This window comes from Plecotus auritus (genome assembly GCF_963455305.1).
Source record: "Plecotus auritus genome assembly, chromosome: 9".
In the NCBI taxonomy this organism is placed as follows: Eukaryota; Metazoa; Chordata; class Mammalia; order Chiroptera; family Vespertilionidae; genus Plecotus; species Plecotus auritus.
In genome coordinates this window covers 136,983,319-136,999,889 of record NC_137783.1, presented here as the reverse complement: position 1 = coordinate 136,999,889, position 16,571 = coordinate 136,983,319, and the positions used below count along the sequence as shown (strand labels likewise).

The 16,571-nt window shown below is 34.9% G+C and overlaps 1 protein-coding gene across 1 annotated transcript; it reads left to right on the top strand.

Annotated features, from left to right (window-relative positions):
- Nucleotides 1-366: 366 nt before the first annotated feature.
- LOC308233763 (uncharacterized protein) lies at nucleotides 367-16,454 on the top strand (the record flags this gene model as incomplete). The annotated part of the gene is given in 6 exon segments (XM_080640709.1): nucleotides 367-395; nucleotides 2,584-3,522; nucleotides 9,582-9,930; nucleotides 9,932-10,273; nucleotides 10,275-10,562; nucleotides 16,356-16,454. Coding segments are annotated over 6 exon segments (2,046 nt in total).
- Nucleotides 16,455-16,571: the final 117 nt, after the last annotated feature.

The window sequence follows — 16,571 nt, the reverse complement described above, 5'->3', positions numbered from 1 at the left end:
AGAAGAAATTATATGCAACCAAAATATCACATGAGACATTACTTCATCTAACTGCTCTATCTGTGGTCTCCAAGGCAATACTTCAATGACATTCTCCAGGGCTAACATCCCTAAGGTCTGGGTGGCATATAAGTGTAACACTGCTTGGTGCTAGGATTCAGCTTTTTGGTTTCCCTTTCTCTCTGTCATCTCTAAGTTTATTTACAACAGATTAGAGGAAATATAATTTCCTTTAAATATTACAACATACTGTAGACCCCTGTTAATATTTTCACAGGTTTGTTACCATATATATTTTTTTAAAAGTTGAATTCTCAACAGGAACTTTCCTGGAATTCATTAATTTCAGCAAAGAAGCTTTAGCAAATGAATAAGTCAAATTCTTCTGCACTCAGGTGAGTTTATTCAATCTTATTTTATTTCACTTTAGAAAGAAGATAATATACTCCAGTAATCTTTGCAGGAGGCAAACATGTGTGTCAATCTAACTGCCAGGATACCTACTTAGCCAACTGGAAGTATTTGAATATTCACTGACCTACATCACTAGGAACGTTTCAGTTTTTGTTGATCACAATATTCTTATCCTTCTGTTTGTATGCACAAGCTTTAATTTTAATGACAAACAAGAATTATTTGTTGTGTTATATCATTTGTAATTATATATATATAATTCCTCAAGATAATTCTCAGAAGGGACAGATTTGAGGGTGAGATCCATATTTTATAATTTCATGCTTTCTAAAATGCCTATAACAGTGTTGAGCACAGAGTAGCTATAAAATGAGAAAGCCACTCCAGGTTAGCTGTCCCTGGAAAGAAGGCAAAGAGTGTGCATAGTGCTTTCAGTCAATGAGCATGTTGACAATTCATGGGCCTAAATGAGGGACTGTGAACTTTGGCCCCAAGTCTGATAGTATAAATACACAGGGCAGGAGGTAGAGTGAAAAGCTACACATGTGGAAAAGATATGTGCGTAGGAATGAGATGACTATATATCAGAAATTATATTTTTCTTTCTTTAAATTAAATTTATTGGGGTGACATTGGTTAATAAAATTTTATAGGTTTCAAGTAAACAATTCTATGAAACATCATATGTATATTTCACTGTGTGCCCACCACCCAAAGTCAAATATTCTGTCACTGTTTACTTGATCCCCTTTACCCTTTATTACCCTTCAATCCCTTCCTTCTGTGTCTATGAGTTTTTATTTATTTTTCTTGTTTGTTCATTTGTTGTTTTCAATTTTATATCCCACATATGAGTGAAATCATATGGTTCTTAACTTTTTCTGACTTATTTCGCTTAACATGATATTGTCAGGATCCATCCATATTGTTGCAAATGGCAGTATTTCATCTTTTCTTATGGCTGAGTAGTATTCCACTGTATATATGTAGCACGTCTTTATCCAATCATCTATAGAAGAACACTTTGGTATGTATATCTTTGATGATGACTATTTCCTTGTCAACCTTGGGATGCTCAGACATTGTTACAACAGCCATAGAGAATAATTATAGATTTTGGAAAAAATAAAAATGTGATGGAAGATCAAACCACAAGGATTAAATAAAAGGAATTTAAAGAAACAATTAAAGAAGAAAAGGTGCAAGGAGATGTGAATGATATGGTTATATATGCAGGAAACCTTTCAGTGCTGCCTGTGATCATGGAGGAGAAAGGCTTGAAAACTATGTAGTGTTTAATTTCAGCTCATAATAAGACCTAGAATTTTGCAGAATTCTACATGGAATGACTTTCCTTTTATGTCTAGTGCCATGTTAGGTTTCAGTAAGCTGTCAGGAAATGGCATTGGGAATAATTGCTTATAATGACAGAAAAAGGCAGTTGAAGCATTTTGGAAAAGCATAAAACATTGAAAAAAATCCACTGCATCCCTTTCTCCCCTAAATGTCCTTATTTTATACTACTTCAGGAAGATTAGGTCCCATGGGGTTTTACTATGAGAACTTGTTTTGTAGGACTCAAGATATGTCTCTGCATTGTGAGTTTACAGAGTGGTCCTGATTTAATAGGCAAGTCTAACTTCTTTAGTATTATTATAAGCTTTTACCCCAAAGGAAAATTTAGAAATAGCTCTAGCAACAATAGAGAGAAAAAAAGAAAAATTGTAACGACCATTTTGTTAGATCATTAATTTCCTTTTGAGTTCTAACTTCTCCTTGTTTAATTGGTTAGGCAGGGAAGAAATTATAGAAACTTATGATATGTATTTCCTCATATTCAGTTAAAAAGCTAGACTGGTCCTTCTCATGATGCTAATTGTCTCTGAGGATACCGAGTCTGAGCATTTAAAATATAACAGAGAACTCTACTTTTGTTCTTCCTCTCTCAACTACCTTCTTTTATTATGCCACCTGCACAAATGTCATATTCACTCTAGAATTGTGATATTAGTCAAATCTAGCTTCTGAAATAATATAGCAAGTGAAAGCAAGTATTTTCCAAAACATTTTATATATTCACTAGGTCTCTCCACATTTGCTCATTTTAACCTGCCTTATCCAAATTTTGCTTCTCATTTCTCTGAGTCAATTTTCCTGTTTTGTCCACAGGAACCAAGAAAATCAAAGTGCTGACGTGACTTTCATCCTTTTGGGTTTCTCAGAATATCCAGAACTCCAAGTGCCCCTGTTCTTATTATTCTTAGCCATCTACACAGTCTCTGTGCTGGGGAACCTGGGCATGATCATGGTTATCAAGATCAATCCCAAACTCCACACCCCTATGTACTACTTTCTCAGTCATTTGTCTTTTGTTGATTTCTGTTACTCTACAGTCGTTACACCCAAACTATTAGAAAACTTGGTTGTGGAAGACAGAACCATCTCCTTCATAGGATGCATCACGCAGTTCTTCTTTGCCTGCATATTTGTGGTGACAGAAACATTCATGTTGGCAGTGATGGCCTATGACCGATTTGTGGCAGTGTGTAACCCTCTGCTCTACACAGTAGTCATGTCTCAGAAGCTTTGCTCCCTCTTAGTGGGTGCATCATATTCTTGGGGTATAGCCTGTTCCCTGACCCTTACCTACTTTCTATTGGAATTATCTTTCAGAGGAAATAATATCATAAATAACTTTGTCTGTGAGCATGCTGCCATCGTCTCTGTGTCTTGTTCTGACCCCTACATTAGCCAGAAGATCATTTTAGTTACTGCCACATTCAATGAAATAAGCAGCCTGATGATCGTTCTTACTTCATATGTTTTCATTTTTATCACAGTCATGAAGATGCCTTCAACTGGGGGGCGCCACAAAGCCTTCTCCACATGTGCCTCCCACCTGACTGCCATTACCATCTTCCATGGGACCATTCTTTTTCTCTACTGTGTTCCTAACTCCAGAAACTCATGGCTCATGGTCAAGGTGGCCTCTGTCTTTTACACAGTGGTCATCCCCATGCTGAATCCACTGATCTACAGCCTCAGGAACAGAGATGTGAAGGAGACAGTTAGGAAGTTAATCAGTACCAGATTATTCTGTCAATTAAAGTAAAATGGCTAAGACTTACTTTCTCATTTCCAAGAGCATTGTGGGTATTTGTCTAATTCTCCTAGTATTTTTAATATTTCAAATTCCTTTTTTGAAAAGTGAAGCAGTGCATGTACTTAATGTAATTCCCCAGTTGAGGGATCATTCAACCTCTGTTCAATGTAAACATTAGTAGATTAGCTATAAAATAATATATGACAGTAACAAGATTGCATTGTTTAAATTGTCTTTATACACAGAGTTTATCCTGTAAAGATTTCTGAGTTAGTACATAATACCATTTTGTTTCCAATCTAAGAGTTATCCTCAAACCCTAAATTTAAAAGAAATATTTAATTTCACACAGAAAACATCAGAACATTATAAGTGCAAAGAAGGAATATCTTTGCACAGCCCCCAATCCAGATTATTATTTGGTTAAGTTGTATTTTTTAATGTAAATTTTATTTGCTGTTTGTATAAAAAACATCAAAAAATAAACAACTTTACACTTCAGAAATAGTAATTACAAAATCTAAAATTGTTATTCATGCCAGTCTTGAGTTGTGTATAATATGTCTGTTGATGCATAATAACAAAATAACATTTCAGTAATATGATTGATAAGCCCTCCTAATATTAGCTATAACTTCTTGGTTAACCTGATACAGTAGTCTTGTCTAACTGGCAAACTCACCTCCAGTCTATGGATCTTCATGGTAATTGGGTAGCTGTGCCCTGTGTACCATTGGGCTGATTAGAGTACTTTTTGCTTTTGTCAATAGTTGAATCACAAGGCAGAATGTTATGTATATTAACAGTCTATTAGCCAATGAAAATCACAGAGCTGAGCACAAAGTCAATGATTGAGAAAGTATATCTACCCCATGTAGAACTGAAATGTTACATGACAATTAGCATACAGAGGAGGAATGAGTAATTCCTCAATATTTCAATACTAGAGGCCCGCTGCACAAAATTCATTCAAGGGGCTTGGCCCTCGCAGCCTCGGCTTCATTCGGAAGGTCATCTGGAAGGTCATTTGGCAGTCCAGTCTAATTAGTATATTATGCTTTTATTTTTATAGATTATTATAGATACCAGAGTTTATGGTCAAGTTTATTTCGTGGAAAATATTCTTTTTCTATCTTCCAGATAAATATGATATAACTGTTCTAGTTTGAAATACTTTTCCATAAATAGATGGGCCATTGGATTAACTTAATTAAATGACTCTTTGCTGGTGTTGCTTGCTGATCATGGCTGATGTTTCACAGAATAGTCTTGGTAAATTTCCAGCTATCATGGTTCCAATAAAACTGCAGACTGTGAATTGTTACTGGTTTTACTCAAATCATGAGCTTTTTCTTTTCAAATAAAAATTCTAATTTTTATTACTATATGATTTGCTATCTAACTTTGTAATCTAACCTATTTATCTGCTTGGTTAGCAACACATAACAATATTTTCAATAATCCAGGATATATAATTACAGGGTTATGTGATTTATTAACTTTTTAATTTTCTGTCAACCAGATGTTTCAGTCAACAAGTACTTTCATATGCCGTGAAGGTTAATAAAAATATTTTAATGGTAGAATATATGTATTTAGGGTGTGTGAACACAATATAGAGTGATAGATGCTATAGGTCCTTGAATTTAAGATCATAATCTTAAAATAACACATAAATGATAGAAATTAAATAAATTATAATTTTAAGATTCTAATTAGGTTTCTGTCTTGCAGGAGAAAACAAGACACATCACAAAGAATAGAAAATCCTGAATAGCTACAAATTTCATTAGAATAGATTGTTGGAAATGTTTTTGAGTGGACATTTATTTACACAAATGTAATGAAATTTCTAAGAATTTCAAAATTATAAATTTAGTCTGAATGTACATATTTTAAATGATGAAGTGGATGTGTATTTGTTAACTTAAGTGATTTTAATGAGGATCCTAATAGCATGCTAATGGTAGGCTCTTCATTTCAATGTGTGAGTTATACTCTTCATACTTTAAATTCTTGGTGGTGGTTTGGATAGATGCAGATCTTTTGTTTCTGTAGAGCTGTGGCAAGATTTTTGGTGAAGGGGAAGACTGTATAGAATTCATAGTCACTTAATGGAGAAAATGTTCTAAGTTGACTGTAGACCACATTATGTAAATATTCATTTTCATACCACATTTAATAACAAGCAAGACTTTAGGAGTTTGATAATGCTGGAAAATTAACTTATGACTAGAGGCCTGGTGCATGGAATTCGTGCACTTGGGGGGTAAGGAGGTCCCTCAGCCTGGCCTGCACCCTCTTGCAGTTCAGGAGCCCTTGGGGGATGTCCGACTGACAGCTTAGGACATCCTTAGCGCTGCCACGGAGGCAGGAGAGGCTCCCACCACCACTGCTGTGCTCGCCAGCCATGAGCCTGGCTTCTGGCTGAGTGGTACTCCTCCTGTGGGAGTGCACTGACCACCGGGGGGGGGGGGGGCAACTCCTACATTGAGTGTCTCCCCCCTGGTAGTCAGTGCATGTCATAGCGAGAGGTTGAGTGGCCTTAGCATATCGTTAGCATATTATGCTTTGATTGGTTGAACGACCGACTAGCCAACCAGACTCTTAACACATTAGGCTTTTATTATATAGGATATGAATATCCAGGGGTGGTGCTTTTTTTTTTCTTTCTGATGACTGTTCTTTTCTGATATTCATCATCTTAGAAAAGGTTGCCCTTGAAAGAGAAAGGAAATTGAGGGGGGAGTTAGGAGGGCTGTTATGGAGTTCTCACATCAGTGTCCTGAGTGTCCTGAGTGTTGCTGCCTAGATACATAATTTATTCAAGTGTAAGGCCCGTTCTGTTCAAAAAAGGTACATTCTAAACACAAAGTTAAAGCCCAAAAGAAAACACATCAAAATAGTTCTGTGCTTGTGGATTTGATAGAAGCAACATCTTGGAGCAATTTCCTGTATTTGGTGTTTTTTTTCCTTACTGCTGTCATCAAAATTCCAGGAAAACCTTATAAATAATTATAGTCTTGTCTCCAGTGGAGATGGCATATTAGAGAAGATATAATTCTAATCTTACGTAAACTTACCCCAATAACAGAATAAGAAGGGAACACTTTTAGGTTCATTTTATGAAGCCAGCAGCACCAGATAAAAAAATTAGAGAACAATATATCATTAGCCTACATAGACAAATACTTAAAATTAATTTATGTATAGAATATAATACATAATATATAAGAGATAGAAAAGATAACACATCATATCTAAGAGGGATTTAATCCATGAATTAAAGTTGGTATATTATTTCTAATCCATCAGTGCAATTCACCAAATTAATTTAAAAAAGTAAAAATACATAGCCCTGGCCTGGTGGTTCAATTGGTTGGAGCATTTTCCCATACTTCAAAAGGTATGATTTGAACCATTTTAGATTCCACTAACAAGAGAAGTATATTTTACATCTCTATATAGTCAAAACATATATTAAATCTTATTTATTTTTCTTAAGATTAATTGAGTAAAGTTGATCATACAGATTCCCCAGGGTTTTAGGAAAATCATGTGCAACCAAGATATCACATGGGACAGTGTTAACATCTAATTACTCAAATTACAGTCTTCAAGGCAACACTTCAGTGATGCTCTCTAGTCCACACATCCCTAAAGTCTTGATGTCTTATTTATGTGCCAGAATTTACTTTTTAGGTGTGATGTTTATCTCTTATATCTCTCAATTTTCTTAATAGGTTGAAAAACTAACATGAAACATTTAATGAAATATACTGAAGACTCCTATAACTCTTCTAGGTCTGTTTCTATTATGTAAAAATACTAAGCAAGAGCATTCCTGGAGTCCGTTAACCTTAGCAAAGGGTTCTTCAGTAATGAGTCATGCCAGTGCTTCTGTATTTCGGTGAGTTGATTCAGTCTTTTGTTTTATTTTAGAAGGAAATTATGAGGTTCCAGTAATCCTTGCAGGAGACAAACACATGGGTAAAACAAAATGCCCACAGATCCACTTAGTTTGCTTAGGACAGGGCTTGTAGTATTATATTCTAATTCCTTCTTTCTTTCAAATGATGTTCATTCTGTTTTTTTTTTTCATTGCTTATCTACCATGTAACTAACAATGAAATAAACATTTTGGCCAATAGGAATTATAAGATAAATGGGTCTTGTCTTCACACTTCCTACATTCTCTAAGGAAGAAAGTGACAACCATATTTGTAAATGATAGAATATAGCATATAATAATTTTGAGTTGCAAACATTAATGTTTGTATGTATACAGAAGAGAAGGAACAACAAATTATGTTGATAATAATAGGTAACAAAAATAAAACAATATAGGAGTGAGAATAAAATGGAAAATAAGCTGTATGCAGATGAGTACGTGCAATGTAACAGCTTGATGAATCCACTAGGGCTAAAGAAGAAAGATGTTAAGTTGTAGTGGGTGAACTTATAGATCCAAGAAGTTTTGGAAAAGCCAGGCTGAACAAAATAAGTTATATGCATTCACTAGTAAAATGTATTTGGATCTTAAAATTCATTGGCTGTCAGATTAAACTACTCATGGGAAATTATTCTGCAATGTTGTGTAGCATATTTTAAATTGAAGGAATGTGGCTGGGAAATATGGCCATAGTCTAGCATTGCAGTGCTAAGACCTTAAAAGGACTGGTACAGAGGATCTGTTATGGGATTGGTCGTTGAAAGATATCTTTTCTACATACGCAAGCATGTGGGAATCAGAGAAAGCTATAGTATGACAAGAGAACCTATAGGATAATATGGAAAATATAATTATGTATCTTAGACTAAGTGTCCAAATGAAATTTTACAGTATGTCTATTCTGTGGATTCTGTAGGGAAGAAATTCTACACTGTATTCCCAAATGTGCTCATTTCTTGACCATTTTGCAGAGGTGTTAGCATCAACTTTTCTTCAATAGCTGTTCATGCTTGGGTTGATTTTCACGTCTATATATGTTGTTTGAAATCATATCAATTATTCATAATTCCAATAAGTATGAAAACTGAATATATACTATGTATCACACCATGTCTTATAGCCTTTGAATTCCTTATCAAATTATCTACTTCTATTCTAGTAATTTAAAGTTTATGTTATTAATATTCTCATTTTGCTATTGAGTAAATACCTGGTGGCATCAAGTAATATTCAAGAAATATTAAGGTGTTCTGTTTGAGATGCCTCTTTTCCCTAACATTTGTCCTTGAAAAGGTTTAAATCTAATTCAAAATGGCAGAATGCATTTTTGTAGCAGCCTGAATTTTTTTTTTTATTGTCACTTACTCAACTTCCAAAAGTGCCACATTGGAAAAAGAAGAGCTTTTAATTTACTATTGTTTCAAGTATTATTCCTGCAGACACAGCATGTATTTTGTTGTGAACACCTCCTAATGAACATTGTAATCTGTAATGAAAAATAAGATTTTAAAAAATTTCAAAATTAGCTCAACATGAGTGAAAAGTGTAGTAAACTTGTACAGCACAGCTCTGGAATGTGTTGAGAATATTGGATTACTAGGAGTAAGAAGGGACAGAAAAGGAAATAGAACAACCAAGAAAATATTATGTTGATCATTTTGTAGGGGTGTTAGTATCAATTTTTTTAGCAATTATAAGTTAATTGTTTTATATTTTAAGATATAAGGCAGGGAAGAATATGTAGAATCTCATGATATGTATTTCATCCAATGCAACTATTTTTTTTTTATCAAGTTCAAATTCATGCAAAGAGTTAGAGTGGGCCACGAAGTCAGCTACTTATGCTAATTTGAAATAAAGCAGGGACTACTCTGTTTTTGTTCTTCCTGTCTTAAGTTTGATATTGATTATCCCACCACAGCAAGATTTTTATTCACTGTGTAATTGTGTCTAAGTGAATAGTAGCTTTTGAAATGTAACAGTGGAAGTCTAGCATTTTAGCAGCACTCTTAATAGAAAACTATTGAGCCTCTGAACATTTCTAGTATTCTCTTACCTACTTCAAATTTTGTTTCTTATTTCTCTGGATCAACTTTCATATTTTGTTCACAGGAACCAAGAAAATCAGAGCGATGAAGTGACCTTCATCCTCTTGGGCTTCTCAGAATATTCAGAACTGCAGTTACCACTCTTCCTGCTATTCCTGACCATCTACACAGCCACTGTGCTGGGGAACCTGGGCATGATCATGACCATCAAGATCAATCTCAAACTCCACACCCCCATGTACTTTTTTCTCAGCCACTTATCCTTTATTGATTTTTGTTACGCTACGGTGGTTACACCTAAACTATTAGGAAACTTGGTTGTGCAAGACAGAACCATCTCCTTCACAGGATGCATCACGCAGTTCTTCTTTGCCTGCATATTTGTGGTGACAAAAACATTCATGTTGGCAGTTGATGGCCTATGACCAATTTGTGGCAGTGTGTAACCCTCTGCTCTACACAGTAGTCATGTCTCAGAAGCTTTGCTCCCTCTTAGTGGGTGCATCATATTCTTGGGGTATAGCTTGTTCCTTAATGTTCACATACTTTTTGTTAACCTTAACCTTTTGTGGGACTAACTTCATAAATAACTTTGTCTGTGAGCATGCTGCCATCGTCTCTGTGTCTTGTTCTGACCCCTACATTAGCCAGAAGATCATTTTAGTTTCTGCCACATTCAATGAAATAAGCAGCCCGATGATCATTCTTACTTCATATGTTTTCATTTTTATCACAGTCATGAAGATGCCTTCAACCGGGGGGGCACCACAAAGCCTTCTCCACATGTGCCTCCCACCTGACTGCCATTACCATCTTCCATGGGACCATTCTTTTTCTCTACTGTGTTCCTAACTCCAAAAACTCATGGCTCATGGTCAAGGTGGCCTCTGTCTTTTACACAGTGGTCATCCCCATGCTGAATCCACTGATCTACAGCCTCAGGAACAGAGATGTGAAGGAGACAGTCAAGAAGTTATTCAACACTAAATTGTCCTGTGATAAATGTAAAGCTAGAATATTAGTTATTTCTTTTTTGAGAGTATTGGTAAGAGTTATTCATTAGTAAATCAGTACATGAATCTATGGTAAGCTTGCAATCGATAGTCCAATATCTGTTCACCCTAATATTTAGTAAAACAACTTTAAAATGACAAATTATATTAGGGATGAAAGCTCTGACTACTTAAACTAAGTTTTTGATTAAAAAATTGGAGTATAAAGTTTTCTGTGATAGTATACATGACGAAGTGATTGTCCAGGTCAAATTTCAGTTCAATTTAAGCCATGTGAAGTGTGGGATTTTCGAGGTGATGTGAGCATCATAGCCTACAATGTAGTAATTTTATAATTTATTTATAGATTATTTTGGATGTTCAAAATGCACATTATATAATCTCTGATTAAATCTGTATTTTTTTGTTTCCAATATTATTTCTTTTATGTTTTCTTTTTGCTTTGGTCAACTTCAGTGCTAGGAACTTCAATGTAATGTTGAACAAATAGTAAAACTGTGCATCCTTGACTTCCTGATGTCACAAGAAAAGCATTGAATATGTTATATTTAAAATGTTGTTTGCTGTGTCTTTGTGGAACCCTTTTCCCCAGATTAGCAAAGTTATGTTTTTTATTTGTATTTTTTTTTGTGAGTGTTAAACTAAGCTACTTTTTCTTCATTTTAACTCTTGAACATTTTAATTTGACAACTTACATTTTTTGAATTTTCTAATATCAAACCAATATTTTTTCTGAGAAAACAAATTTAAATGTCATATAATAGAATTTCCTATTACTTGATTTGATTAATGTGTCAATATTTTATTTTATTTGTTTTAAAATCATTTTTATTTTTAAAATACAATTGACATGATTATTTTAGCTTTTGATATACAACCCACTGATTAAACATTATATATATACCTTACTAAGTGATCATCCTGATAAATCTTGCACTCATCTGACACAATGCATAGTTCTTAGAATATTATTGAGTATATTCCCTATGATGTACTTTACATCCCCATGACTAGTCTGTAACAACTAATTTGTACTTTTTCATCCCTTCACCTTTTCACCCATCTCCTCAACCTCCCTCTCATCTGGCCACCACCAAAATGTTCTCTATATCTATGAGTCTGTTTCTGTTCTGCTTGTTTGTTTATTTTTTTAGATTCAATTATTGATATATATGTATTTGTTGCCATTTTATTGTTCATATTTTTGATATATATTTTTCTTCTTCCTCTTAAAGAACACCCTTTAACATATCATATAACACCGGTTTGGTGTTGAACTCTTTTAGCATTTTCTTGTCTGGGATGCTCTTTTCAGTCCTGATTCTAAATGGTAGCTTTGCTGGGTATGGTAATCTTGGTTGTAGGTATTTGATTTTATCACTTTTAATATTTCTTGCCAATCCCTTCTGGCCTGCAAAGTTTCTGATGATGAATCAGCTGACAGTCTTATGGAGCTAATTTATCAAATCTAAATTCTTTGTAGAAATTACAGCTTTGACATTAACTTTGTAGATTATTAACTGCTTTTCTCTTGCTGCTTTTAAGATTCTCTGTTTGTCTTTAACCTATGCATTTTAATTATGATGTGTCTTGGCTTGGTGTGGGCCTCTTTGAGTTCATCTTGATTGAGACTCTCTGTGTTTCCTGGACTTGTATGTCTATTTTCTTCACCAGGTTAGGGAAGTTTACTGTCATTATTTTTTTCAAATATGTTTAAAATTTCTTGCTCTCTTTATTCTCCTTCTGGCATTCTCATGATGCAAATGTTGGTACACTTCATATTATCCTAGATGCTTTTTACCCTAGCCTCATTTTTTTCTTTTTCCTGTTCTGATTGGGTGTTTTTTGCTTCCTTATATTCAAAATCACTGATTTGGTTCTTGACTCCATCTATTCTACTGTTGATTCCCTGTAAATTGTCATTTATTTCAGTTAGTGTATCCTTCATTTCTGGCTGGTTCTTTTTTTTTTATACTGTTGAGGTTCTCACTAAGTTCATTGAGCATCCTTATAACCAGTGTTTTGAATTCTGCAATTAGAAGATTGCATGTCTCAATTTCATTTAGTTATTTTTTCTGGAGTTTTGTTCTCTTCTTTCATTTGAGACATGTTTCTTTGTCTCCTCACTTTGGCAGCCTCTCTGTGTTTTTATGTATTAGGTAGAGCTTCTATCCCTCCCAGGCTTGGTAGAGCAGCCTAATGTAGTAGTTTTTAGGATCCAGTAGCACAGTCTCCCTTATCACCCAAGCTGAGCTTGTGAAGTACACCCCTGCCCCATATAGGCTGTGCACACCCTCCTCTGCTGCCTGGTAAACAGAATTAAATAAAATAGTGTTCTGCTTTCTCTAGCTAATCTTCTTATGAGACTACAGCTATGGCTGACACCTAATTTGTACCCTAATGACTCTCTATGGAGTCAGAAAGCCCAGCCAAGTGGTGCCCAGACTGCTGCCCTACAGAAAGTGTGATATAAAATATGTGTATTAGTTTAAGCCACTGAGTAGATGGTAATTTGTCAGGTAGCATAGAAAACTCATATACCAGGTAACACAGAAAGTTGCTAGCTTTGAGTCACTCTGGTGCAGAAATTGGGTCCAGAGCTGGTCCAGGTGTAGAGGTGTCAGTGATGAGGAACAGATGCAGTGTGGAACTCAAGCCAATCCTATGGGGGGAGTAACAATGCAGACCCACTAGGATTCTGGAGCAAGGCCATGCCATTACAACAAATAATTCTATTCCCCATGATAAATAGCCTCTGTTGATCTCAGAGGAGAGAGGAATCAGGTGGAGGAGGGGGCTTGATGAAAGAAGGTGATGAGATTAGCCGAAGAACATATACGCATAACCCATAGACACAGACAATAACGTGGTAATGGCCAGAGAGAAGGGGGAGTGAGGGCTGGGTGGAGGTGGGCAAAGGGGGGATGGGGATGTTTGTAATAGTGTCAACAATAAAAATAAAGCAAGAAAATAGCTTCTGTTGTGTTAGGGGTTCCTGGTAGAGAGTGTGGCAATGGTGAGTTGGTTGTTAAAGGCCCAGGGAAAATTTACATGAGTCTAATTGGGTGGTATTTGGGCATAGTGAGACCAATGGATTGGTTGGTACCCAGTGGCTTTAGAGAGCTAAACATGCTTCTAAAATATATTTTTCATTTTAAAGATGGTATAGACACAAAGAGATTATATTATTCAATTAGGTTAATATAAGCTTGAAAGGGTAGATTGCTCATATATGGAAGATAACACATTAGTTTCAAAAAAAATAAATCAATGTTTCCAAGAACAATAATGATTATTTTATGTGAAATGAAAAAGGCATAATAAAAGTTATATTATTTACACACACACACACATTATGCATAGAAAAGATAGAAAAATCATACAGGAAATGTTAACAGCAATGATCTCTAAGTAGTTGCATTTTAGCTTATTTATTTTCCCATTTGCAGTTTACTTTAGTGACCACATTTTCTACATCAATTTGTATATTTTATATAATTACATTTTTAAAAGAAATTTATAAGGTAGGCTTGATGGAGCATCATCTCCAGTGATTTAGAAGAAATTGCATTCTTATAAAAAAGACATATAGGAGAGCATTCAATCTAATTTGTGAGTTTGTGATATAAAAAGAAATAGTTCATTAAAGATTCTCTAGGGTCAAAATCCCTAAGGTCATGGAAGTATACATAAGCCCTACATAAGTCCTGGGAGTCAGATTCAGCTTCCAAATAAATTTCAATTTCTCTCTCTCTCTGTTTTCCTGGACATTAAGAAAGGAAAATGTTGCCATTGCAACAATTAAAATTTATTGTAAACTTCTTCCATATTTACCAACTTCTTTATATTTTAAATAATTTTGAATTCTGAGTGGGAACTTCCTTGGAGACTATTAATAGCAAAAAAACAGAATCTTCAGGTGAGTTGGTTTCAGGCTCCGTGATCTGTCTTGTGTTACCTCTCATTTATTTGGGATGAATAAAGAAGGTTGACTACTGGGGGAGAGCTGGGATAAGGCTTTAGGTAAAACTGAGCAGAGAAATTTAGATTTGATAAATTAGCTACTAGGAAGAAATCAAAGTTTTCAGAGCAAAGCCTGTTATGATGATAATCACTGTAATCAAGGGAAGAAGAAATTGATGCTTGATGCTCTCATAGAGCAGTGTGGCAGCAGGGAAGCTGGCTGGTACCCCGCTACCATAATTCACCCGAGTAATGATGGCAGTTTGCTAAGCCTCCCAAAGGCACCAACCTGCGGTTGAAAACAGAGGACAAGATAGAGTCAGATAATAACATGAAAGCAAAGGGGAAAACAGAGACAACTTGTTGAAGCAGAGTAATTGGTGAATTAAGACAAATAGGGCCAAGGGGTGATCCAGGAAAGAGCTGAGCTAGACTTTGACATTCCAAATTGTACCTAGATATTCATTGCTGCCCACTTTCATCCTTGATCTGTTCCTTAGATTAAAAAAATGTCAGAGTTTGAAAATAATACCAATTAGCCATAGCACTAAGGATAAAAAGGGGTGAGGATAGAGAAACCTACAGCTTCTGGATTCCATGATTACCAGATTTTGTGCTCAGTATATTAATATCATTTCCTAATTTAATTTTTACACACCTATGAAATATCTATGACCATGTCAATATTATTGATAAAGAAATTGAGGTGTGGACAATTCAAGTAATTCACGGAAGATCACACAGTAAATGACAAAGCCTGAAACTGAATTTAAATATACATTTTCAAAGTCATGCTTTTTAAATTATGCTGACCTGTCATTAGCTCTTCGTGCCTGCTGATTCCCTTTTCCTCATGTAGGAAATACATGTTTTGGAATGCCACAAGGGGCATTTAGCTATGAAGGGTATAATAGTTTCTTTCTACCTTGACCTGATTGTAAAACTAAAACATCATCTTTGTTTATGAGATTCATACTAATTGTCTTACGTTAATCTGAACATTTCAGACATGTGCATGCTATTGGCTAATGGTAAATGGAGGGGGGGTGAATGGGGGATATCTGTAATACTATCAACAACAAAAATATATTTAAAAAGAAAACAAACAAACAAAAACTTGTTGCAGGATTAAATGAGATAATGTGTGATTTATCATGAGTCTAGTTGCAAAGGAAGGGAACCCAAAATAAACCGCAAAAGAAAAAAAAATCGTGAAACGAGTAAGGATATTTCTGCAGTTATGAACTGCTGTGAATACAAGATGCTTTTGCTTTCTCAAAATCACACATGCAAATATAACAAAGACTGCATGACTCCAAACAAGATAATGACATATGTAACTTTAATCAAAACCTGTCTACAATACTTAGAGTGGCAGAAAATTTTGAGGGTGATTATGTAACCATTGGTAACTATTACCACATTCTCTAGCTTCCTCTAGAGAATATGAAAGGCTTGAGCAAAATACATTTTAAATTGCTCTCCAATTCAGATGTCCTATGAGCATTTAATGCTTTAATATGCCTAATAAAATTATGAAATAAAAAATAATAAACATTTAAAATTTAATAAGGAATCTAGATTAATATGTGGACAGCATCAATGACAGTAAGTGAGAAAAACACTTAATGTAGGAAAGAAAACAGATGTGTGAGGGAACAACATGTCAAAGCTGTAACTTCATTATTTTATCAGGTTGCCACATTGTTTGTAGAGCACTAAGGCAATTATTATAGCTTCAGGATGGATTAATCGATAGCTGGAAGATATACAGGATTATATTCCTTCAATATCCATTATTTTTTCAAAGCTTGAAAATTCTTGTGGTGACTCACCAATGCTACCTTTCTTGTGTTCCTCAGGTTGAACATTATGGTTCAACTCGTGGTCTGTGGGAGACAGAACCATCTCTTCATAGAGAACCATTATCACCTCCAATGCTGTTTGGAGATGAAAGTTAATATAGCTTATTTTGTTCTTTAGATTCCACATAGAAGTGAGATCATGTGATATTTATCTTTCTCTGACTGGCTTATTTTGCTCAGCATAATAATGGGGGAAAAGAGGGAACATCTGTA